This window comes from Manis pentadactyla, chromosome 2 (assembly GCF_030020395.1).
Source record: "Manis pentadactyla isolate mManPen7 chromosome 2, mManPen7.hap1, whole genome shotgun sequence".
NCBI classification, from domain to species: domain Eukaryota; kingdom Metazoa; phylum Chordata; class Mammalia; order Pholidota; family Manidae; genus Manis; species Manis pentadactyla.
Window position 1 is genome coordinate 6,654,907 of NC_080020.1, and position 25,982 is coordinate 6,680,888.

At 39.1% G+C, this 25,982-nt stretch overlaps 1 protein-coding gene and 1 non-coding gene across 8 annotated transcripts in view; both read right to left on the reverse strand.

Moving 5' to 3' along the window:
- The window catches only part of FRY (FRY microtubule binding protein), a 387,367-nt gene that overhangs the window by 135,893 nt on the left and 225,492 nt on the right, over positions 1–25,982 (reverse strand). For all 7 annotated transcript variants that reach the window (XM_057489806.1, XM_036905022.2, XM_057489778.1 and 4 more), the window contains 6 exons: positions 25,914–25,967; positions 12,948–13,087; positions 7,732–7,822; positions 7,429–7,508; positions 7,236–7,316; positions 49–217 (listed from right to left, as the gene is read on the reverse strand). In XM_057489806.1, the coding sequence (XP_057345789.1) occupies positions 49–217; positions 7,236–7,316; positions 7,429–7,508; positions 7,732–7,822; positions 12,948–13,087; positions 25,914–25,967 (615 nt within the window). The remainder of the gene's footprint in view (positions 1–48; positions 218–7,235; positions 7,317–7,428; positions 7,509–7,731; positions 7,823–12,947; positions 13,088–25,913; positions 25,968–25,982) is intronic.
- On the reverse strand, positions 2,051–2,214 carry LOC118922363 (U1 spliceosomal RNA). The gene has a single exon (XR_005028746.2). It is a non-coding gene; the product is annotated as a U1 spliceosomal RNA (small nuclear RNA).

The following is a 25,982-nucleotide window of genomic DNA, read 5'->3' on the forward strand; positions in this document are numbered from 1 at the left end:
GGAGTTGCCCAAGCTGATAGCCCTGTAGTTCTCCCCCCAAAACATTACCTGCATGAACTGAAGAGAGGCCTCAAAGTCTTCCACCGGATACATCTTAATTCGAAAGAATTTCATTCCCATTATCAAACTGATAACGCTCTGAACAACATATGGGCTCTGTTCTTTGTGCCGTAATTCCTTCAGCTCTGCCATGAATTTCTTCTTTACAGCAGGGAATCTAAGAAGAGAACACAAGTGGTTTAACAAATAATCAGTAGGATAGTGACTGTGATGGAGGCGTGCAGCGTCCAGGCGTGACGGGGCACAGAGATGAGGGTCCTTTGAATCAGCTAAATCACCAAGGCTGTCTTTTTGCAAGGACTTGATATTGGGGATTGGGTCAAGAGCACAACCTTTTCCTTTCTTCTCTTATTCTATAAGATACTCAACATCTCTTGCGGGCTAGGGTGACGATCCAGGTTCTCTGACCTTCTCAAAATGGTCTAGCTCTTAAATTGAGCATGATGGAAAAGCTCCATTTCCTCAGGCTTAGCAATTTTCAACATACTCGTAGACGCCAAGGACCTCAGGCATCCGTTGTGGGCCTATGAGCAGCAACAGCCTAGGCCAGCTGTTTCTGACAATGACAGCAAATAATGCCAAGAAATAGTCCTCCATCCATTTCCAAAGTTTTCTGTTGTTATTTCTTTTATAGTTTCAGGTTCATGATCATGAAAAAAAATATTTTTAGGTTGGAGGAAAACCTAGTAATGGGAAAATTCAAATCATGCCTTAAAGATGAATAAGCTCTCTACTACATATATGGGATTTTACAACTAAAAACACAGTCCCCACGGAACTTCAGATATTTGTACTGTTTCAAAGTAAGATTGTATTAATAATGTTAATTACAACAACATTATCATATAGTATTGAAAAAGAATAATAGATCTTTAAAGTACCTGAAGGCAGAGGAAGATACACATAAAAGTTCTTCATACTATTTCTGAAAGGGCTGGTTTGACTATTATAAAAAACATGGAAAGCACACTAAGACTTACTGCATTTCATTTCCAGAAACTATCAGCCTGGGGTTCTGCATAAGTGAAAAGGTTCACTTAGGAGAAAGGCATGATTTGAGAGGATAATTCTGATTGTAAAGTTAAAGGCCAACTCATAGAATCCCAGAAGTTTGAAACAACAACTACTGATATCTCAAAGTAGAAATTTTCGGACAAAAAAGTAAGCAGTCAGCATGCAGATACTATTTCACCAAATGGCAGCCTAAGGGGTTTATGATGGACAAGTTGGGTGGAAGGAGTTTTGTGGCAGCTGGAAGCTTTTACATTTTTGGGTGGAAGAGGTTGCATGGTGTTCATTTGGTAGCAATTGGTAAAATTGTTTTTATTTTTCTAAACCAAATCACGGATTTTTCTTTATATTTACTACATGTATTCCACTATAAAAAAGGCTTTAAGAAGGCAATGAAGCAGAAAATATAAATTCCAAATTCCAATGTCAAGACTATTTCCTACTTCTTACAGAAAAAAGTGATGACATCAATCAAGGCAGACATCCAGAACTTACAATATGCCAGGCAAAATTCAGTGAACTTTACATATGGCGACTCATTTAATCCTCCCAACAGCTCAAGTAGGGTACTAGCATTATACCCCTTTTACAGAAGAGGAACTTTAGGCAAAGATTTTGTAATGTGATATGGTCACACAGCTGGTAAGTGGTGGGGCCAGAATTCTCAGCCAAGTGTCTGGCTCAAGTCTCTCCTCTTAACCTCCATGCTATGTTATGTCTACACCAGTGGTTCTCAAAGTGTAGTCCCAAGACCAGAAACATCAGCATCACTTGGGAACTTGGGAGAAATACACATTTTCTGGCCCACCCCACACCTACGCAGTAAGAAACTGTGGGGATGAGTTCCAGTAATTTTGCTTAACAAATCCTGTAGGTGGTTCTGATGTGCTAACGTTTATGAAGCACTGGTCTAGACTAGGAGTAAGATACATTTGTAAGATGTTTTATATTTTATGCACACTATATCTTTTTTTTTCCCCAGAGGATAGCCCAAATGCAGGCCCTTGCTACCACAATTTATGCAATTGGGTTTCCCACATTTGGGGAAATTGCAGGGGTCGGCGAAAATAGAGTGCAACAGATGAGCCTCATTCTAGGAAAACCACCTTCATAATTATGGTAATTCCCCAGCCAGGTAAGTATGCACATTATATCTTTTACATTTTTATCTTCACAACCATCCATTGAGTCAGTGATGGCAGTGAATGTGTTGCAGGCTTGGAAGATCGCAGTGGCAAAGAAGAGACTGAAATCCACATCCTCTGATACAAATTCCAGGAATTGACACTATACTCCAGCTGACTTAGACAATCAAAAATGAAGAGATGTAGTCCCTGCCCTATCTAGAACAGGGTACAGTTTAACTGGGAAGATAAACAATGCAGCATTGACCAGGAGCCACAGGAATATAATGATGATGATGACAGCGGTAGTGGTGATGAAGTGTGTCAGCACGGGCGTGGCACTTGGCCTGGATCTCTGATCCTTCATGCCTGTTGAATGCCCAGACCAGGTAACATTCTCATACTTTACATTGTCTTTTATGTGAATAATATACTTAAAGGGGCTACAGGCAATGGAGAAGGAAGAGGCTCCTTCCACCTGGATAAGAGGAGGAGACTTCAGAGGGGGTTTGAGTTGTTCTGAAGGGGGAGCAGAGGTCTTTAGGCAGAGATGGATAAAGGTAGGAAGCAGAAATGGCATAGTAAAGCAATGGAGTAACACTTTCAAAGATTATAAAAATTCAGTCATTCTACACTGAATTCTTTAAAACTGTATTTTAATTCAAGTTATTTCCAAACACTAAAAAAAAAAAACAACTATGGTTTTAATTTGAAATGTGAGGATTTTAAAAGAGAAAAGTAATCTTATAGGTTAGAGTTATATTGTTTGAAAAACCACATGATACTTAAAGTTTGTTTTGCATTTCTAATCCATGACTAAAATAAGGTAGGGGAAAGACAGGTTATTTGTGTAACCCCCAATTTCTATATTCTCGTGAGTTGGTGGCTAAAAGTTTATTTATTCCTCCTTCAAAAATAAATATAGCTATCTTTTACTTTAAAAAGTCCCAAATGACATAAACATGTTTTTTTTAGCACAAAAATAATCCAAAATTCTATTTGTACTTAAAATAATTTTAGGGAAAAATCAATTTATTTTCAATGACCTTCCCTTTACTGTTTAGTGCTGTTTTTAGTAAATATAGAAACCAAGTGACAAGTTCATGTTTGGTGTACTATAACACTCCCATAAAAATACTTCTGCTTTAGATATCTTATAGACATATTATATACGTATATAATAGTGAGAGTATAAGAAAATATACATTATGATTATATCACAGAAACAGAAAGAAGTTTTGAAATTTATGAATCTTAGAGACAATCATCACTATTTAAATGAGTATGAGATTTTAATTTAAAAATCTTTCCTTAAAAAAATCTCATTTTAATTTGACTTTGAAAAAGTCAACACACTGTGTGTGAATATAATTTAAGAACAAAAATATTTCCACTTAATGACAGAAATTAATCATATTAACATCAGTGAGATTAAAAACAGTGATTTTGTTAAAACTTAAAGACTAAACCATGTGAAGTAGATATAAAATCTAATAGTAGAATTTGTTACATTACTCGAGTTTACTTAAAAATAAAAGATAACCACCCTGTACCATATAAGCATACATTCTTTTTTCTCCTCCCTCTGAGGACAAGAGAAGCACTATTTTTCTAAGGCAGTGATAAAATAATGGTCTCAGTATACTTATAAGAAGAAAAGGATGTGTTCGTTCATAGTATGATACCAGTTTCAGATTGTAGGATCTACAATAAAGGTGAAGTAAACATTGATGGTTGAGTCATATCATTACAATTAGTATATATTACTACAGTGATTACTGCTAAAACCACCGGTTGAGGGTTTTCTTGTGACTGGGAAGGAACGGAACCTTGTCCAAGTTGAGGCATTTCTTATGCTCTACTATCGCAGAATTGGAACAAATACTGACGTCATGAAAATTTTTTAAAAGTCACTGTTGGCAAGAAAACACTGGCTTGGTGGAGTATAAATCTGACCTAATACGGAAATTCCTACAACTGTAGAATGCTGCTTATGATACTGTTTCTCAATTCATTCCCAACCAACTCAAAACTGATAGAGCTAAGGAAGTAACCAATATTGTTATGCATAATTCACAAAAACTCAAAAACACAAGAAGTCATTTTCAGTGTATTGACCTTTCTAAATGAGATTATAAAAGAATTATGCTCATAGATAAGTTTTCACAAATGCCTAAGGTGCCTAACTGGTTTTCTTGGTTTCACTGGAGATGGCTGGTAATTACAGGTATGCTTTGGTTATGTAACTATACTCCTATTATGTTAATGTGTGTGCACAATTTAATTAGTCGTTTAAAACCTATACATGCTGAAGTTACTCTACAAGAAGATATGTCAAAGAAATAATCAATCTTCCCATGTTTTCTTCCGCCTGCTACTTCTATAGCTTTTCTTCTTCCTTCCTAATTACAACCCTTAAATAGAATTCGTGCCTCATATCAAATTTACCGACTATCATAATTCTTCCAAGTGGTAAAGATACCTCAAGACAAATGCTGGGCATAGAAGCCACAGGGCATAAATATGCAAAGAAGTAAAAAGCAACCCTTTTCAAACAATAAGGCTTCCCTCTCACTTACCAACTTCACATTTCCCTGTATGGCCCCGGAAGATGACTGGTTAGCCAGAGACGGGTAAGATTCCTCAAGGGAGGAACAACCTAAGACAGGCACAGTCGCAGGGGGGCCATCAGGTGAGAAATTGGGGATCAACAGAAGTGAGGCTTAGAACCTCACCCCCCCTGTTCTGAGAGAAATCTTCTGCATCCGTGGATGTTTTATTGCCCTTGTCTAGCTTGGATTAACACTTAGTCTACAGGCACACACCTGATCATCTACATTTGCTCTCTTACAACACTAAACTATGTTTTCTACCTTTATCTTGTATATACCTACCACTTCAGCATTTTATTACAAATAATAATAATAAAGAGAGAAATGTGGTATCCACATATAAATCAAGTATTAAAACCAAATGAGTATTCATATTTGAACTGACTGTTTATAGTTCATAATGCATGAGCAAAACTGAAAGTTTCTGTGATGACTGCCCTTGTACTGTTCACTATGTAACTTATTCATTATGTAAGAATTTGTTCTACATGTAAGAACTTGTTTGTTATGCCTCAGAAGATTGGAGACTGACGAAAATTAGGCTTGGGGTGGATTAATGATTGTGCATTGAGCATTGACTCCCCTATACAGAATTTTATTGTCGTTAACAACCATTTGATCAATAAATATGAGAGATGCCCTCACAAAAAAAAAAAAAAAAAAAAAAAGGACAGATTTCCAATGGTAAAATAAATAAGTAACCGGGATGTAATGTATAGCATAAGGAATATAGTCAAGATATTGTAACAGCCTGGTAGGGTGATAGCTGGAACCTAGAATTATGTATATAAATGTTCTACCACTGTGTTGTACACTTGAAACTCATGTAATGTAATACTGTGCGTCAACTACCCTTCAATAAAAAATAATTATTTAAAAAAAAAAAAAAAAAGAATTATGCTGGGATAGTTACAAAGGAATATGTTAGATTTTTCAGGACTTGACAGATAGGCCAAAATATGTATTAATGACTCGTTTTTGTGATCTTTTCTAGAAATCAGGTGGATACACGTGAATTAATTTTCCAGATAATTGCACCTTATTCTTTCAAAACGCCAATACTTTTATTATTCATTTGCAATGAAAATCTCTTTAAGATGCATTATGCATTTTTTTCTTCATGAATCATGAACTGTAATTATTACAATGGGCTATAATGAAAGTACAGTACAGACAGTCTCACGCAAAAGGGCCCAGATAACTTTACTCTTACGTAATTACATATGTTTTGGCCAGTTTTCTTTCCTCTCTAGTGCCGTCGGTCTTTGAGCCTGGTGTTTCTCACTGGTGTCTCTGTATCTACCACTCCTCCCTCTAACACTCATGTTTTATTTAATAAAAATAGGTAGTCATGATGAATAAACTGAGTTAAATAAATTACATCAAGGAGGATTTTTGCATCTGTTTTCTGAGTTCTTGCCTATGTTTTGGCTCGGAAAAGGTGCTGGGTAGATACTTTATAAAATTTTGTTTTTTGATAAACTGTCCATTGCCATGCTATTAAGTGAGGAAATGCCATCTCCTGATGATGAAAATCTCTTTGAGAGGATTACATTTCACAAGGATCAGGACATCACTTTTTTAAAAAATTTTTTATTAAGGTATGACTGATATACACTGTTATAAAGGTTTCACATGAAAAAACAATGTGGTTACTACATCCCCACCCATACCCCAATGCAGTCACTGTCCATCCCAGGGCATCCCTTTTGCTTTAAGTTGGCCTCTCGGCTTGGGTTCGCATTGTGTGCCTGGCTCCTTGGGCCTAACCTGGGCATTCAGGGCCTCGCCTGATCTGCCGCAGGGTGACTAGGATGCAGACCCATGAACAGGGTGCAGCATCACTTTTGGAAGAAGCATGTTATTGCTAATAGTCTAACCCCACTTTATTCTAGCCTGCTGAGAAGTGTTATGGGGCCAGATAAATTTAGCAATGAGAATTTTCCCCTGACTTGTTTCCATGACAGAGTCCGGGACATTTTTAGCTCAGCTGAATTAAGTAAGGTCTACAGCAAAGGGACGCTGGAGAACGGAATCTTCCCGCTCACAGAGGGTATATCGTAACCACCCACTCATGAATATAGGAAACCAAATTGCTGAAACGGATAACCTTCTTTGGAATATCTGGGCAGAGAGACAAGTTGTTTCGTTAAGTCCATTTCTTTCTTTGAGGCCATAGTCTGAAAGTCATAGACTCTTGGTAGGATCTGGCTACCCTGCCAGATGAAGAAGATAATGGAGAAAACAAACTGGAGGAAGACATGGGTACTTCCCTGGGGAAGCTTTTAGCCAGTTTCAGGGACAGGACGCACAGGAAGAAAGAACCCCAGCCCCCTAAGAAGCTCTCACCAGCTTCCTGAGGGTTGGGCTGGGGCAGGATGGAGGAGGACCTCGTGTTCCCTGGTAAAGGGCTCTGACGGTCACTTACTTAGCTTGCGCGAGCACTCCAGTGACTTCTGCATACAGGTCTGCCACAATGTGCATATTGCCAGTGTTAGGACCGAGGTACCTAAAGAAGATATAATTAGCCAAGTTAGGGGGTCCCTGGTCATCTGAAAAGAGTGAACTTGATTAACTCTTAAGCAACTACTTCAAAATTCTAAGACGAGAAATTACTTTACCCTTCTTTGTATTTAAAGTGCTTAAAAGCCAAGTTAATAACATCATGTATTAAACTGTCTATCACAGGATGAAGTGGAATCTGAAAAAAAGAAAAAAAATAGCTCTTAACTTGGGAGGGAATATTATAGATAAAATGAGTAACCACACTTTGGTACCTATATATAGACTTTGGCAGTTAATAAACATAATCCATATGACTCAGTATTTGAATTCATGAACATTTTAGTTAACTTAGACTTCAAAAGCTTTAGTTTTTAGACAAACAAGTCTTAACTGAAAGTAACATTAAATTAATGACCTACCTGTTTTAAAACTTCTATTAAAACCAAAGAAAAAATAAAATCAATGGCGAGGTCCCGTCTTTCCATTAAGTAATCTCGCTGCTGTTCATCACTGTAAAGTTTAAAAAATAGTCACATTAAATGGGACTGAAGATATTCTCAAAGTGATATAATCCATTGATTTAGGACTCATTCCCAAAGGACTGCAAACCCACTTTGTTATTACAAGATCCAGTGGTAAATAGGTGCAAAAGCCATACCTATTATCAGTGTGGCGTCATGGACAAACAGAGTATTTGACTTCCAATTAAAGATTTTCAACCCTGTCAACTTGAGGAGCTACTTGTGAGTCTATCACTCCATCTGTGGACTTTTCTAAGGTACCTTTCGACCCAGGAATTCTATCATCTGTAAATGGACACAAACATGAGACAGAACTACTGTACTGGAGGTACACACTGAAAGGATCTTGTGAAAGGAGCTCAAAGGGAATAGCAAAGAAATAATGTGATTGTCAACTGCAGCAGGACTACGGGGGGAGGAGGAAGGATCAGAATTGCTTTTCTTTGGTTTCCCTGCCCCTTTCCTCTTGACCTTTGCCACTTGAGTTATGCAAGGAGGAAGACATGAAGGGGTAGTGGGAGAGAGAAAGATTGAAAAGCAGAAGGAAGAGGAGGTCAAAGTTGAAGTGACGTCATTTGAACTCATTCAAAAGTGAGGAAACAGAATTAGCATGGACAGGACAGAAACGTGAGGCCACCCTATCCCCCATTTTCTGCAAATCTAACATGCTGGCTGAAGGCTAACTGGGAATTGAGCAAATAAAGACAAATGTAATGATTGCCAAATTCCTTAGCACAGAATAGTGGCTAAATCTTAGGCTTTGGTGGGGAACAGTTTGGGTTAAAATTATGCCAGTCATTACTCTATTACAAAATGGGGATAATAATCTTAATTCCAGAAAGGTTTGCTTGAGTATTAAGTAAGATAAAGCCTGTAAAGTATTCCACATATTTTCCCAAACACATAACTGCTCAATACTTGGACACGAAATAAAACCAATGAGAAAGGATAACAGGATTTGGACTTGCCAGGAGATATTTTCAAAATACATCAAGGATATTTTAAATGTTTTTCTCTTCAGTTAAGAGGGAACGAGAAGAAAGGAAGGTGACATTTAAGATTTAAAAAAAGTAAAAAACTTCTGGAGGAGCTCTCTAACCTTGAGCAAGTCGAAGTCAGGCTGGTGGATGAGGGATAGGTTAGCAAAGGAAGTTGCAGCTTTAATGTTCAAAGAGAAACGCATGGACAGGGTAGGAAGCCATTCATTCAGGACCACTGTGAATAGTCCTGCTGGAATGAAGAGCAGTAGAGACCGGACCATCTATTTGAAGTACTTCAAGACCCACGAGAACTAGAAAGCACTACTGCGAGCGGAGAAGAGGAAAACAAAGGGAACGACCTTAAAAAAGAGGGTGTTCACAAGACCGACCTAGAGATCTTATCATGGAATAAGAAAACAAGACGTTTGCAAACAAAATCACCAATCTGAAAAGATATGCACGCCTGTGTTCCCTGCAGTATTATTTACAAAACCCAAGATATAGTAGCAGCCTAAGTGTCCACTGACAGATGAATGGATAAAGAGGATGTGGTACAAACATACAATGGAATATCAACCATAAAAAAAGGATAAAATCTTGCCACTTGTGACAAGGGTAAACTGAGAGAGTATCATGCTAAGTGAAATAAGTAAAAAAGATGGGCAAATACCATATGGTTTCACTTATATGTAGAATCTGAAAACCAAAACAAATTAACAAATGAATAAAACAGAAATAGATTCATAAACACAGAGAAAAGACGGGTGGGTACCATAGGGGAGAGAGGTGAGGGGATGGGCGAAATAGGTGAAGGAGATAAAGAGGTAAAAACTTCCAATTATAAAATAAGTGAATAGCCAGAGACGGGTAAGATTCCTCAAGGGAGGAACAACCTAAGACAGGCACAGTCGCAGGGGGGTCATCAGGTGAGAAATTGGGGATCAACAGAGGTGAGGCTTAGAACCTCACCCCCCCTGTTCTGAGAGAAATCTTCTGCATACGTGGATGTTTTATTGCCCTTGTCTAGCTTGGATTAACACATAGTCTACAGGCACACACCTGATCATCTACATTTGCTCTCTTACAACACTAAACTATGTTTTCTACCTTTATCTTGTATATACCTACCACTTCAGCATTTTATTACAAATAATAATAATAAAGAGAGAAATGTGGTATCCACATGTAAATCAAGTGTAAAAATCAAATGAGTATTCATATTTGAACTGACTGTGTATAGTTCATAATGCATGAGCAAAACTGAAAGTTTCTGTGATGACTGCCCTTGTACTGTTCACTATGTAACTTATTCATTATGTAAGAATTTGTTCTCCATGTAAGAACTTGTTTGTTATGCCTCAGAAGATTGGAGACTGACGAAAATTAGGCTTGGGGTGGAATAATGATTGTGCATTGAGCATTGACTCCCCTATACAGAATTTTATGGTTGTTAACAACCATTTGATCAATAAATATGAGAGATGCCCTCACAAAAAAAAAAAAGGACAGACTTCCAATGGTAAAATAAATAAGTAACCGGGATGTAATGTATAGCATAAGGAATATAGTCAAGATATTGTAACAGCTTGGTAGGGTGATAGCTGGAACCTAGAATTATGTATATAAATGTTCTACCACTGTGTTGTACACTTGAAACTAATGTAATGTAATACTGTGCGTCAACTACCGTTCAATAAAAAATAATTATCTAAAAATAAATAAATAAATAAATAAATAAAATAAGTGAATGGGGGGGATGGAAGTACAACACAGGGAATATAGTCAATAGTATTGTAATGAGTTTCTATGTTGACAGATGGCCACTACACTTATGAAGGCACATTTGGTAATATGCGTAATTGTTGAATCACTATGTTGTACATACGAAGCCAATATTGTATATCAACTGTACTTCAACTTGCAAAAGTAAAGAATAAAAAGTTTGAAGACCAAAAGGAAGGAGAACTCTCAAAGATGGTCAGCAGCGGAAGAGAGAAAATTCTTATGTTTAATGACGAATAAGGCTCTTCAAAAGGGGCCAGGAGCTTTGAGAAAGTAGCAGTTCTTGGTCAAAAAACCCCATTTAAACTCTAATTCTATTTAATTTAATAAGCCAACTTATGCTTTCAAATAAAAGTAAGACATATACTTTTCCAGTAACAACTCAACTTTATTGCTGGTTTGAGGTCTAACTGCCAGAGGCCAGAGGCATTTGACAAATCTGTTTGGCAGTCAAGATGTTGATATTATACCAATCTTAGAAATCATAACCCAAATACGCATCCATCACATTTGACTGTTTTTAGTTGCATATGCTTCCCCTTAAAGTTCCTCTTTTCTTTTTCCTATTAACAAAAACTGACATTATTACCTATAGCATGCTCTAGAGACCCTCATTCTTATGGCTTTCTCCCAAAACACATTCTCTCTCTCTTACTTTAAACTTTCACATGCTAACTGAAACGCTACCGAGTTGATTTCTCTGTCCTGATTCTGTACTGGTTTTGGCAATTACTTCATCTCCCAAAAATAATCAGGATCACGATTTTTAAAAACCTGTTATTTTCAATCCATAAACAAATCAATTCATGAAAAATCTTATATTACTAACTAAATCCTAACAAAACAGAGAGACAAAAATAAAACTCATTTAAGTCCACTCATTAAAACTTCTCTGCTCCCCACCTCCAGGATAATGTTAATATCTGCTCATCAGCTAACATGCAATATGGTAAGAATAATAAAATAACCCTGCAATTCATTAATCACACAGTCTGAGCCATTTTCAGACACAGGATTGAAATTCTACCTTTAAAATTTGATACATTAAAAAAGTATTTATGATGAGAGGCTGCTAGTTGGTATGGGGTTTCTTTTTGGGCTGACGAAAATGCTCTGAAATTAGTGGTGATGGCTACACAACCTTGTGAATATACTAAAAACACAGAATTACACACTTTAAGAGGATGAATTTTACCATATGTGAGTTATAGCTCAATAAAAAAATTCCTTCTTCAACCAAAAAGGTTATTCAATATGAAAAAGTTATTCATTTCTCCCCCTAACAAAATGATAAATATGTGACTGAATCTTGTATAAATTCAAGCATATTACAAGTTTGAACAAGAGGTAACCTAGTAAAATTGCAGGTCTTCAATTTCAAGAGAAGTTGATTTTTTTTATTTTTAAATATTAGGAGTGTCAAGAAAAATGAGAAGGATAAGTCACTCACAAAAAGCAGATTGTATCAGATTTTTTGAGTGATTCATTTCAGTTTACTCTCTACAAAAACACGTAATCAATTCCTGTGGAGAAATCTAACTGCTTTTAAAATAATCTCTTTTTCTTAAAAAAATGGTAAACGAATGAAATGTTCTTATATTCACTACCTTGCTGTAGTAGGTTGATTTCAAATGCATGAATTACACATATTTACCTCGATTTGGGGGCACCCACAATCATGCAACAGCATGAGAATCTTAAGTTCCATGGCTGCTGACAAGCTCACGTAAGCAGCAAGTTGCACTTTTCAAGTCCACAAAGGAAAAGGACCACAGAACAACAACAAAAATCCTCAGCTGCAAGGGAAGTTAGAGATGGTGTAATCTGACTTCCCTGCTTCACTCATGAGACTGAGCTACAGAAAGCTGGTGGGTTGCCTAAAGTCACAGAGCTACTTGGCGACAGCCCCAGGACCACCACTGACGTCCAGAGCCGCCCTATAGTGCACTGGCTTCTCAAGGCTACTGAGGAGGGCTAACAGGTCTGGGCAGCATCGTGTGGGGCCTGCAGCTCTTCTGCCTTTCGGTGTAGCCCGGAGAAGAGAGGAGCAGGAGAGAAGCAGGCAAGGGGGTAACCTGGAGCCCCATACATCCCACCCCCACCCATGTCGAAACCAGGCCTGCACGACTTCAATCTGGCAGTGGCCGGCAGTGACCAGCACTCCCCCTGCTAGATAAGGCGCCCCTGCGGCCCCTACTCGGTATCGGTGGTTAGACTTAGATGCCTCCTGACTCCCTTTTTGATTTACGTATCTAAAAGGGAAGAAGGAAAGAAGGGAGGGAGGGAGGGAAGGACGAAGAGATGGAAGGCAGGCACCATAATCCTCATAATTCCTACAGAAAACAGATGTACCTTTTTGATTTATTGCTCGTTCTTGGCCTGTATTCATGTGATTCATCCTCAATGCCATTTTGCCTTTTATACCAGTCAAACAGTGTACGCAGAATGGAAGGCAGGCAGTATTCAGAAAGGGAGCTCATCGAGCTGATGACCTACAGAGAACAACAGGCGATTAAAAGACCGTGGTGGCATTTCCAATTACTGAGAAACTTTTCACTGCACAAAAAACACCAGGCTGTAGTCATTACAATTTTTTTCTTATTTATCATAGCCTTTCCTTTAAAAATTTCTATTAGTATACTCTCAAGAACCCAAGTCTTTTAATGTTGACAGATGTGCCTCATACAATAATAATTTTTTGGTGCAGGGAAGTCAATTACCGTGACTCCTTTCCATTCTAGAAATCAGATGTTAATTGCATACAGTTTATTCATGGACCATAAGGAAATTATTTTCCCACACCTTCTAAGTACAGTGCCTCATACTTCTTATATCCTCAAAAAATGCTTCTTGTATAAATAAATATATTATCACAATTATATTGTTAGGTGAAATAAGCAAATCTAGCCCCCAAACAAATAAGCTAAGTGGTACTATATGGTTTCCTGCCAATGACCATTCATCCACGAATCAGAGGTATGCTACAACTTAGATCAAGATACGAATCAGCAATGATTTACTCTCTATTACATTAAAGGCAAACTTCTCCCCTCTTCTTTAAACAACAAATGTGCCTTCGATAGATGAGTTACCCTAATTTCCTTAATCTGGAAAGGTTTTGTGATCTTTTATTAACTGTCACCAAAAAATGGACCTCCATATGTTGTACCAAATGCAAAGATGAACTCAAAATGGATCATAGGCCCAAGCCCAAAACCTAAAGCTGTAACTTCTGAAAAAACAAAGAGGAAAATCTCTGTGACTTTGGATTAGGCAAGGATTTTAGGTATCACATCAAAAGCAAAGTCCATGGCCACTGGATACAATGAAAGTCATCAAAAATAAAAGTTGCCTTTAGAAAGGTACTGTTAAGAAAGTGATGAAAAGACAGGTCGCAGGCTGGGAAACATTATTTGTAAAAGAAAGACCCGATATAAAGACCTTATAACTAGAATATGTGAAACTATAATAAGATAGGTTTTAATTACCCAGTTCACAAACAGTATAAGCAAACTGGAACACCCAGTGCTGATGAGACAGTGATAAACCTGACACGTTTCTACAATGCTGACAGAAGAAAAAAAGGGGCATAATATATCTGGATAGTAATTTGGAAACACTTATCAAGAACCTAATAAAAACCATTCTCAATAAGCCTGCTCTTAGGAATTCATCTCAAATACATAATTAGAGAAGAGTAACAATATTCAGGACAGCATTACTTACTATAGGAAAAATAGAAACAACCTAGAGTCCAACTATATGTAAATGCCTTAATGCAATGTGGAATTTGATGGAGATTATCTACGAAACCATTAAAAATCACACTTCAAAAATACCTCATGACATGAAAATGTTCATGCTATGTTAGGTGGAAAAAGAATGAAAAATCATCTAATTAATTGGTAGGCTCCCAATTTGGTATAGACACGATAAAAGTATGCATATACAGAAAATAAGACCAGGAGGACTTAATACCAACATATTAAGAATGCATATTGAAACCAGGAGTTCTTGGGAAAGACAGGTCACTAAGAGGGAGAGAGAAATGAAGGTAGATTTTTACCTGGGCCTTTTTAAGGAAGGGTAGAAATTTAAGATGAGAGTCAAGAAAGAAACAGTAAAGACCCAAGGTACAAGAAAGCCTTCAGTATTAAAGGTGCAAAATAGTTGATTGTCCATGATGATTATAATGATAAATTTAACAAAGGTTTTGAGTGAACTGAAGAAGAAATGTCCAGTTGGTGTAGGGACTGCGGTATACGAGAGTGGAAGGAAACGATGCTGAAAATTTTAAGTTGGAACTAAATCATAGAAGGTACTTTTTAATACTTGTTCTAAAACACACCAATTTTCTTCTCTAGAAACATGGGAAGTCCCCCCCAATTTCTGAATAGGAAAGCAAGCCCACAGAAATGGTGTTTGGGGAGATGAAATCTAGCAGTACACGAAGGCTGGACCACAGGGGTTGCTCATAGAGGTGATGTTGAGAATGTACTCATATAAGCTTGACTCAAGTGAGGTTCCTTCCACAGCCCCAGGCGGGCAGGCAGTGATCGCGGCCTGAGCTGGGGTGGTGGCATAAGAATGGAAAACCTTAGTCAACTTGAAATACTTCTGCAGTTAAACAGGCAAGCCTTAACTCCTTTTCAGAAAGCAGGAAATGAGAACAATAGAACTGATGCGCTTCACGTCAATAGTACCTTCCACCTTCACCTTTAAAAGAAGCTCTAAGATTATGCATAACAATTATTGCTTTTTCCTCAGATTCTATTTCTCGATAGCCTTATTTCAGGCTCTGTCTCCTAATAATTATGGTTGTCCATACATATACAAAATTGTACATTATCTTTAGTTATGGGTTAATAAGTTCAAAATAAATAAGCTATTGCATTCTCCTGTCCTGTGAACCTAGTTACCATTAGGTTTTTTAAATTGAAAAATACCTATTTTTTTAAGGGGCTTCACCCACCACACTGTAATATCCACAGCCACAACACATTTTCCTGTTGTTCCTGTGGATATAACAGCAGCACTCTTGAAGGAAAGCGAATTATGATGTGTCCAGGGGGTAAGTTACTAGTTCTCTCTAAAGGTACCATGGCACAAGAAAGGATATTTCCTTAAGCCACCACCATCTAACCCATCTTGAATTGGGAAGTGAAGGGGGTTCCTTCCACGGGGGAAAAAGGAATCAGAATTCAAAGTCCCTAACCATGGGTTAATTCTGTCTTAACTATTGCATATGTCATAAAATCTCAACGCATTTACTATTATATTTCAATCATTGAAAAATACTTGTGTAAGTCTGGACAAGGCTTAAGGAGACAGGATGAGTGACTGTAATGTGGGATCCTAGGCAGTATCCTGGAATGGAGAAGAGATATTAGAGAAAGTAAAATGAAACACAGTTTAGTTAATAAGAAGGTGCCACTGTTGGCTTCTTAATTGTGACCAGTACAGCACAGTAATGTGTCAACAGGGAAAACAGCGGTCTGTGCCATCTTTGCAAATTTTTAAAAATCCCACACTATTCTAAAATAAAAAGATTCCTTAAAAATATTCATGTGGGACATTAACGTGCTGCATTATTTACTACAGACCCTCAAAGGTGATATAAACCTCTGTCTGACTGCTAACCATCTCTGGGCAGAGCACACGGTGCTCAGCCACCTCACTCAGGGGTCACCCACATTCTCTGTAGAGAACTCCAAAAGTGTTCTGCAAACCTCAGCTATGATCATGTTTTTCTACCCATTGTAAAGTCATCCTGAAGCCATTCCCGGTATTATATCTACTGGGCATACTTTCCACGGCAAATACCCTGAGCATGTCTTAGAAGAGATGAAAGGTCGGCATGGGAATGTCTGTGTGTTTTTTCCATCACTCTGTTCCTGCCCTTTGAGTCCTGGCTTTCAGGAAGGAAGGGTGGATTCTGCGAAAGCCTGGCTCTCAAAGCTGAGGAAGGGAAGAAGGCCTAGCTGGCTTCTTGGTTCCTCAACTCCTTCGTTTATGGGAAGCAGAGCCGATGGTGACATGAATTCCAGCTCTGTGCTGCTGTTGGAAGGGGGCGGGCCCATTTACAAAGATGTTCTTGTTGCATTTAAATGATCATATTCTTCCATCCTACATGAGTTGGGCGCTCTGCAGCTTGAGGAGAAGTGCACAGGATCACAGAGCTATTTCATACCGGTGTTTTCTTTTACGTTGCAAGGGGGAAAGAGAGGAATACTAAATGTACTTTGCAAATGTTTTCTTAATGTTTATTTTGGCATTTTATGTATAAATAGGCTAAAAGAGACAGTCCCTTATGCTGTAGCTAAGACATTAATTTTTCATAAGCGTTTTATTATACTTGCTGAATGCAAAGAAGGAAACCTCACACAAAAATATTTGAATAATTATTTGCAGGAGTCATTCCACTTTTACAGTAATAAGGCTGACTTGTCGCGAGGAGTACATTTAATGAACAATTTTCAAGTAATTTCATTGATGGTTTAATTTCTCCAACTAGTTCAGATGGCTGAGCACTGGGGGGTCAGGGTACTCCCCACAGAATAGCACAAAACACTGACTTATTTAAGTAATTCAGATGTAAGTTTTTTTACTCCATTATATAACATTCTGTTGCTATGATAAGTGATGACAAACACAGAAGCGTTAAGAACTTATGATAAAAATTTTAAATGACAAAAATCTATATGTTAAAATATATTTTTTCCTGCAAATTAGGAAAAGATGTTCATATTTGATTTTAATATATTTGTCCATTAGGGAATAATTTCAGAAAGACTGAAAACGTTGATAGGAATTCGATGCCAGTTGACTTGTTTTTACTCTTAATTGCTTGTATTTTTCATTTATACATTTTAAATAGATTTGCAATGAATTACAGTATTAGAATCAACGTTAAAACACTGGAATTTCATCTGCTTCTTTTCCAGGAAAATTATTACCACCCAAGATGGCAAAAAGCTACCTTAGCTCTATTACAGATACATAGATTTATTTTACAACGTGTTTCCTGGTTATACATGGCCTTTTTAGCAAGTGAAAAAACTAAGGTTCCACAGAAGTACATAAACATGTAACATCTAGAAGAAAACCCCAACAGGAGTTACTTGAATGCTGGAGCAGATTATCGGGAATGAAACCAGTAAAGAATCTGTCACATGGAACTGCCAACAGCGCCAGTGTTAAGTCATGTCAGAACACCTGGTGTGGTGACACAGCCTTCCCAGACCAGGTTTTCACAATTTCATCAGTGAACTGGGAGAATCAGACAGTCCTGCGTCCAGGCCCAGCTCCGCCCTTTATTGGCGGTATCAGCGTGGACGTGCTGCCATTCCTCGGGCGCTCTGGGTCTTCAGCGGTACGACCGGACTTGGGAACACTCACCCTGCTGGGTTTTACGAGGACTAAATGAGATATCACAAAATGTGGGGCACACAATGACCTTCAGAAATGTCTGCTTCTTTGTTCACTCTCCCAGGTCCAAATACTGAAACGGAAGCACCGACAAAAAGTGTTGACTTTGATAAAGCTCATCAGCTAAGTTAATGACTTAGTTAGAATGAATGGCAGAAGTTTATTTATCAGAGCTGATAAATGTTGCTTTTAGGTATAATGTGGAAAAGAAAAAGCACCCTCCCTCCTATCCAGGCATAAGCTACCAGGGCCTCCATGAGGACCTCTTCTTAGCTTGTGTTCCCACGCTTTTCTGGCCCCAGCAGTTGTAAGCACAATGCCCGACAAACACCTTCTTGCAGGGGCTGCTGGGCAGTGCGTGCCCTACATTAGCTCCGCAAGAGAAGGTAGCGAACGCGGGGCTCCCCGAGTGTGCTGCCGGCAGCAGCTCCCTCCAAAGCAAACGGGAAGGACCCCGAGACAGTAACTATTCCGGAACCAGAATCAATCAGCTGAACGAAACCAGTTATTCTAAGTCCAACTTCTCTACATGCCAGACTCTCAGGAACCTCAACCATCCTGGAAAAAGTGTTGAGCCCACATGTAAGTGAAGAATGGATACAACCAAGCTCTTGTCTTTTCTTTAACAGAAACATAATGAATGAGGCCCAGGCATTTCTCCTGAGATGTTCTACCCTCACCGGAATGCGGAGCGTGTAAAACTGCTTTGTACCTTCTCCCCAGGCACAGCGTTCCTCTGCTTGGAGAACTCCTTACCCGCAGAAAACAGTCCGCAGACTCCTGAGTGTACTTCAGTAGCCGTTGGAGCAAATGGGTTCCAGGCCCCCCTCCAGCTCCTTCCCAGGCTGCTCCCCAGAACTCTGCTGTCCTCGTCTGCAACGTCTTTGTCCTTCTCTCTGCCGTGACTGAGCCCGCCTTGTTCATCTGGATAACGGGTATCTTTAAAATGTCACTGCCCACCCCCCTTGATTGCTGTCTGTGATGCACCTGCCTGCCGTCCTAGCATCATTAACTGCCCCCTTACCTGGGCTCCCACAGCACTTGAAATATATCTCAATTGTAGCTTACCTTGCAGATTATTTATACTGCAGACTATTTGTTTAGATATCCATCTTCCTCCTAGGATTTGAGAAATCCTTGAGGGCAGGAATTCTATCTTTCAGTTGGTGTACCCCTCCCCCCCACCAACCTTGCACAAATCCTAGTATGCTTCAGGCACTCAATGTTTGCTGCACTGAATGGAAATGGTTCCAAATCACAGTTGAAAATTATAGTTACATTTGATTTCTCCTTCTCTCAACCCATATTGATTCTTCTTACATAACTTTGCTTATAATTATTCTGAGGCAGGAACATGGGACAAGGGTCATGCCATTGTAAAATGTATTTATTACTCTGCGAAAAAGGCCCAGTTTATTCTTCAACTTAATCTATGTACTGTTTTTCCTTTTCTTCCAGCCCCTTAATCAATTAAATAACTTTGTAACCAGGGCAGGAGACAGACCTCTGAAGTATAAATGAACCTGTGTGGATAAAGAATGCTGAAATCTGGACCCATGCAATCCCCTAAATAACCCTATTCATAAGACAAAACTTCAAAGGAATTACGAATTACCTGTTCATATCATGCCTTAGGTTGACCCTTACCCAAAAGGCCCTATAAAACCCCAAAACCTAAACCCTTAAGCGCACCTCCTCTTTGAGGGTGCCCACACTCCCCTTTGAGTGTGCACATTTTGCTTTAAATAAAGACTTCTCACTGCTCAACTTACCGCATTTTTTGTCTCTGCGCTCTTCCAGTGGTAAGCATCTTTGCGACTTCACTGTTTCATTCTATTTTCTAGACTTAAGCACAAGTCTTCACTCTCTCTGTTCTACTTCAGACAAGTAGGGAAGGGCTACGGAGAGCTCTGATTTGGGCTTGCAAGTTCCCATCACCTGGGGGACCCGGCCAGGGCTGCAGCTATACGATCACGCTCTTTAGTAGCCTGCATGAAAATATCCTTTCTTTGTCTTTGGGAAGTTCTCAGAACGTAATCTCACTCCATCCAGTGCTCCGCGGCTCCCCCAGCTCCTGGGCTGGTGGCGACTCAGTTCCCATGCTGTGCAGATTCAAGTGGACACTCGACTGTGCAGAGCAGGAGTTCAATGAACTTCCCTTTCCTCCCTTTGTTCTTCCTTGCTTTCTACTGCCTGGACGCCTGCTGACATTCGCTTCTGCTGTCGCTTTAATGGATTCCTTCCGTACCTGCACTCATCTGACCTGGTCCAGAATTCTTTCTCCACCAGGGTCAAGAACCCTCCCCGATCTGGGCTGAGGTCTCACCGAGGGTGCAAGGCAAGCCCTCTCCAGATGCAGCTGCCTGACAATGATTCCTTCTCTCCAGTCCCACGGTCTCTTGTTTTAGTTTGAACCCTTTTAGCCTCAGACCTTCATCAATACCCAAACTCCACAAATGCCCCCAGACTTCAAGCATCTCTTCAGTTTTGACTGTTAGAGCACAACAGGCATTCACATTCCCAAACAACCCTTCTCCAACCAAATACTTTCCCATCCCTCCCAAAAAACTGAAACAACATATATACCAAAGGTCTGTAGGCAAACCTGATGTCAGACAGTTCTGCAAGCACCCAACACAGTTGTACATAATTAAGGTTCCTGTGATTCACCCACCCCTCCCCAAATCCAGAGGTGAGACCCTTCTTGGGGGAAAAAAACACTGGAGTTTCTCTCCATTCATGAACATGGCTTTCTCGGGGTTAACACCCGTCACCACCTGGATCACTTGCATTCTGGCCTGTGTAGGATAAGGCCCTACCCACTGCCCTTCAGATCTTCCATATTCTGACCTCTTCCTTAACACTCCAAGACTGCAGGAAAACTTTGTGTTTCAGTACAAAACTTTGAGTTGTTTAGAGCACACTTCTCTAGGGGTTATCTGATTCTCAGAGTATGGGGGCTCTGCACCTTTTGATGCCTTTGAGCTATTTGTGTGGTAGATAACTGATAGCAATGCAAAATGACTCTTGTCTATCTACAGGAAAAGCTCCACCCAGTGAAGTCCGATTGCCTTCCCCCCGACCCCCGCCACTGTGGCAGAAGCCAGTTTTGCCTCTGATCGCGCACCGATCTCCACGTTCCTGATTTACAAGTGGGTGTGTGTTTGGTTTCTCTTCTGAACTGGTTGTACCACCCCATTAATAATGACTTGAATAAAGCCTTGAACACATGTTCACTTTATATTTTTATGAGAGTCACGATGTTGCCTCTTTTTAAGATCTTTCTTTAACGATATTTACCTCTGCCCCAACTAAATTGATCCACTCATCAGTCCCCCAAAATAATATTTTATTGTCAGTTTTCTGTCCTTTGCACAAAATATTCCTTTTCTGAAATTTCCTATCCTTCTCACCATCAACATGCAGCAAAGTCCTATTGCTTCTATTGTTTTAGGCACTTGATAAACTATGTCCTCTCCTGGAAAGGTTTTTTTAGTCACTTGGCCCTGAAGTGCATGCCTTCAGTTCCCTGAAGTCTCACAGCAGTTACTGTCTGAACCACGTAGCATTTCTTACACACATGGGCACATGTCACAGCTGTCTCTGCTCTGCCTTATCATCCTTTTCTGCATCTGAAGCTTCTGGAATGCAGGGACCGCATCCTTTACATCTTTTTGTCCCATACAGAATGTATATACACACACACTAAATGTTTGCCAAAATAAAGAACTTTATTACAGGATAATTTTTCATTCCTTTTATTTTCTAAGCACTGACGGTAAAGTAAGGCATTTAAAATAAATTAGCAGCAGTGTATATTTTCAAAATGATGTTGGAAATCTTTTCTACATGTGTTAATTCTCATGACTGGTATGACTTTCTCACTAGCAGGAACCGGCAGCCCTCCTTGACTCACGAGTACTGGCAAAGCGTGGTCTCCGGGGCTTGCACCAGGCTTAGTCCTTCCACTGCGAGCTTACTTACTAGCCTGAGGTTATAATTCATCTGAAGACATGTTTCTTCTTTGTCTCACCCACTGGACTGAAGGCCCCCCCACACCGGCCACCCCAGGGCATACATCATGCTTCTGGCCTGGTTATTTCCACAAGCTGTATATAATGCTTGGCACACGATTATCACATAGTAGGTGCTATGTAGAAATGGGTCAGGTTCATATTCATGAAATTGGTAGCAAGTGGGAATGAGGGCACAAATTCCTAACTCTCCAGGGTGTAAAGCAGTTACTAATATGATATTTCTCCAAGTAATACTGAGCTCAAGTTATGAATCCTGTTTAGACATCCTGTCATTTACGAAATAATAGGGCTTCTTTTCCAGGTCTATTCTATACAGGGTTAGATTATAATTAGGTTAAATTAAGAGATATTCAACTAATAGTCAATTAAATATGAAAGAAATATAAAAGAAAATTGAAGGAAACACAAAGCTTCAACCTTTAAATAATGTACATATATATTTAAATTCAAACTGGAAAATTGACAAATTCTACAAGAATTCCATGATGGAAAAAGAGAGGCAGAGAACTCTAAGTAGTATTCTTTACTGGGCATTTTGGCAAAAACAAAACAGAACAAAACAAAACAGGCTATATATCTAATACAGACAGGTAATACCCGATGTCTACTCTTCTTCCTTAGTTACAAAAAAATATCAGTTTAAGATGGACACATGGTTGCCCAAAATAAAATTTCCCAGTCTTTCTTACAGCTATATGTGGCTGTGTGATGAAGATCTGGCTAACCAGATATAAGTATAAGTGGTATGTGCAATGTTGGGACACTCTGGGGTTTTTGTTTTTTGTTTTTTTTCTATAATTCTTTCTCCATTTCTCCTTTCTGCTGCCTGGAAGACAGATTGAATGGCTGAGCTCTTGAAGCCAAACTAGATCATGAGATAACCTTTGGAATGTAAGCCATCACAGGAAAACAAAAATAATATACAGATACTGGACTGATTTTCTTTATATGTCCTGAACGTGCACACAAAATAAAGTTCTACCTTGCCCAAGCCACTGTTTTTATGTGTCATCTACAGCCAAATCCATTCTTAACTGATATGGGATCTTAGATCCTTTACCGGTTAAAAAATCCCCTCTGAATTCTTACCAACTTAGTTTTTAGAAATATAAGCATGTTACAAAGAAAAGAGCATAAGCCGGATACTCAGAACATGTGCGTCTCAAGCTTGGCCCCTTCAGGATCTAGTCATGTAATGCTGGACAACCTCTCTGAGACCCATTTCCATGAAATGTAATGTAGAGATGATGGTGATGATCATTTCTTGGGATTGGTGGGAGGATTGAGTGATGTCAGCTGATACAATATGTGAGAAGGGGCTTGGTAAATTATGAAGTATTACATTTTTTTTTTTTTTTGCTTCTATTTCTAGCAGGAGAAAAATGAATCCAGGGCTTGTTAAGTGGACAAATAAACAAGGCCACCCAGGATCAGGCACTGAAAGTGTAGAAGGCAAGCTCCCTACAGCCTATCATTCATTCCAGGCACATTTAGAAGGAAGAAATTGATTAAAAAAATATTCTTTAAACAGAGACCAGTTGTTTGCTATTCCAAGGATGTATTTAGCATAGCACCTCTCCTACTGTAAGTATCAAATAAAAGTTACTTCTGCTATTACTGCTCCCACGAGTACAGCAATGGAGTTTACATCGCTCACGGGAAAACCACTAGTGTGTTCTTTTCCCACAGACAGACCTCTGCATGAATCCTACTGCTTGGAACCAGAACAAGGGGAATTACATGATTTGAACATTTAATATCAAAGGACTAAGAGAGCCTGATACATTCGTAACAGTGACAAGGGAACCACAATTCCTATGATTTGCTGTCGAAACAGTAGACAGGCACTTTCAAAGGTGACTCTGCTGACTTTTTCATTGAGCCCAGGGGGACCAAGTTCACTCAAGTTTCCATATGGCCTGGGAGTCTCACTATCTCTTTAAAATGAGTTAGATTTTGTAGGCTGTCTTCTCTCATGGTTCATGTGCAAATTTATGATTTAATGATCAGAGAATAACCTTATGTGTCTTATTTGAAAGCTCTCAGTGACCATCTCACTAATGATTCATTCCTAAAGTGTCTTTAAAACATAGAGATGTGTCACTGAGCCACGCTCCTCAAGCTTTATAGGTCACACGGGGATCTTGTTAAGTGGCAAAATCCGATTCAGTAGATCTGGGGCAGGTCAGAGATTCTGCATTTCAACATACTGAATAGTAAAGTTAAAAGTATTATAGCTAATTAAGTGGCAAAGTTGGGATTTAAAACCAGGTCTGTCTAATTCCAAAGGCTATCTCTTTTCCAGAGTGCTGAAATGCAGAAATAGAGGGCTGAATAAAACATAAGAAATTGTGTTCAAGCCAAATTATTGGAGGTGACTATTATCAGCAATGTTACAGTTCTGAAGTACTTCCCAGAGAACAAAGAAAGAGGTACAGTAAACCGGAGAAAAATAACACTGTTTTTTCTTTGAGGAAAGGGCAGTGACCAATCTAATAGGACAGAGACAAAGAATATAACATAAGAGTAAAAAATTGTGGAAGACAGATAACTATGTACATTCTTAAAGAGAACAGAAGGAGCCACAACTTGCCACATTTCCAAAATAATGACTCCAAACATTCATCCCAGGGTCTCTGACCACCCAAGCACCCACTGGGTGACAACAACTAGGGATGGTATGACTGGAGAAGCCAGCTCAGGACACAGAAGGAGGAAGAGAATTCCAGAACACGGCCGGCTCTCCAGCAGCCGAGTGTGAACCCAGAGCCCCAGCAGCCTCCCGAGCTGCCGTGAGCAGGAAATTGTGAGGTCTTTCTCAGCTTCTGACAGAAAATGAGGATGTTGTCCCTATAGTAGGTCCTTGCATTTTTGGATCGAGCAAGTCTGGACTTCAATAGCCAGAGAATTTTCCTCTTGATCCCACATTAGGCGATTTCAAAGCCCCTCAGAAAGTGTATACACCGTGCGTTCTACGTAAGTCCATAAACACCCCACCACACAGGTCAGGCCATGGTGCATCCAAGAGTACTTTGTCTCTGCCAGTGGCACCAAGAGACTTTTTTAAAGAACAGGCTGTCCTCTTTGTCATTAACTGCAGAAGTTAAGGAAACAACACAAACCTGTTTCTGACTTCCCCCTGATGTCCTGTTATCCATCATCCTTAAACATACTTAAGGCCTTCCTGAAATTCCTGAGCCAGGGTCCACCAGACCCTGATGACCTACATTTAATACCAGCTGTTTGGAGTTGGGTGTCCTTTTACTAGTCTTGATATATTTTCAAAGGACTTTCTTTGTATATATTCTGTCTTAAATTGTTTTGCTCCTGCAGTACATCTTCTGTTAGAATCTACGTTACTGCTTTAGAGTTATGACTTAGGTGGGTTTTTCTCATAGGATTGTTGATTCTTGAAGGGCTAAAACCTGTCCTAGATTTTGTATTTTGCAGCAATGTGTCAAGCAAGTAGTAGGTACTCAAAAAAATGTAAGATGAAAACATGAATAAACTCTAGTGTACATAGTGATGGTCATCCAAAGAATCTTAATACATTTTTTAATGGAAATGGAAAGTAACCTTTTCTTAGTTTCTTTATTTCTGGTATACAGAGATTTAGGAAATAATCAAGGGCCTACTCCTATTATTCCCACACTTCCTAGTTGTTTCCAATCCAAATCAACAGCTACTTCAAACCATACCTCTGAAAGCTGCAAGACTCAGTTCTAAGATCACATCCTTGTATCTTCTTTAAGGAAGTTCACCAACACAGCAATAGTGAGTATCCAGCCCTTGCCTTTTGCACATTTGGGAATAAATAAAAACCAGTATATAACATATATAACATATCACATACTTGATCGAACTGGGGGTCTTCTCCACGTTGTAGAGATTTTGTCAATGGCTTTTCCTACAAAGAAAAAGA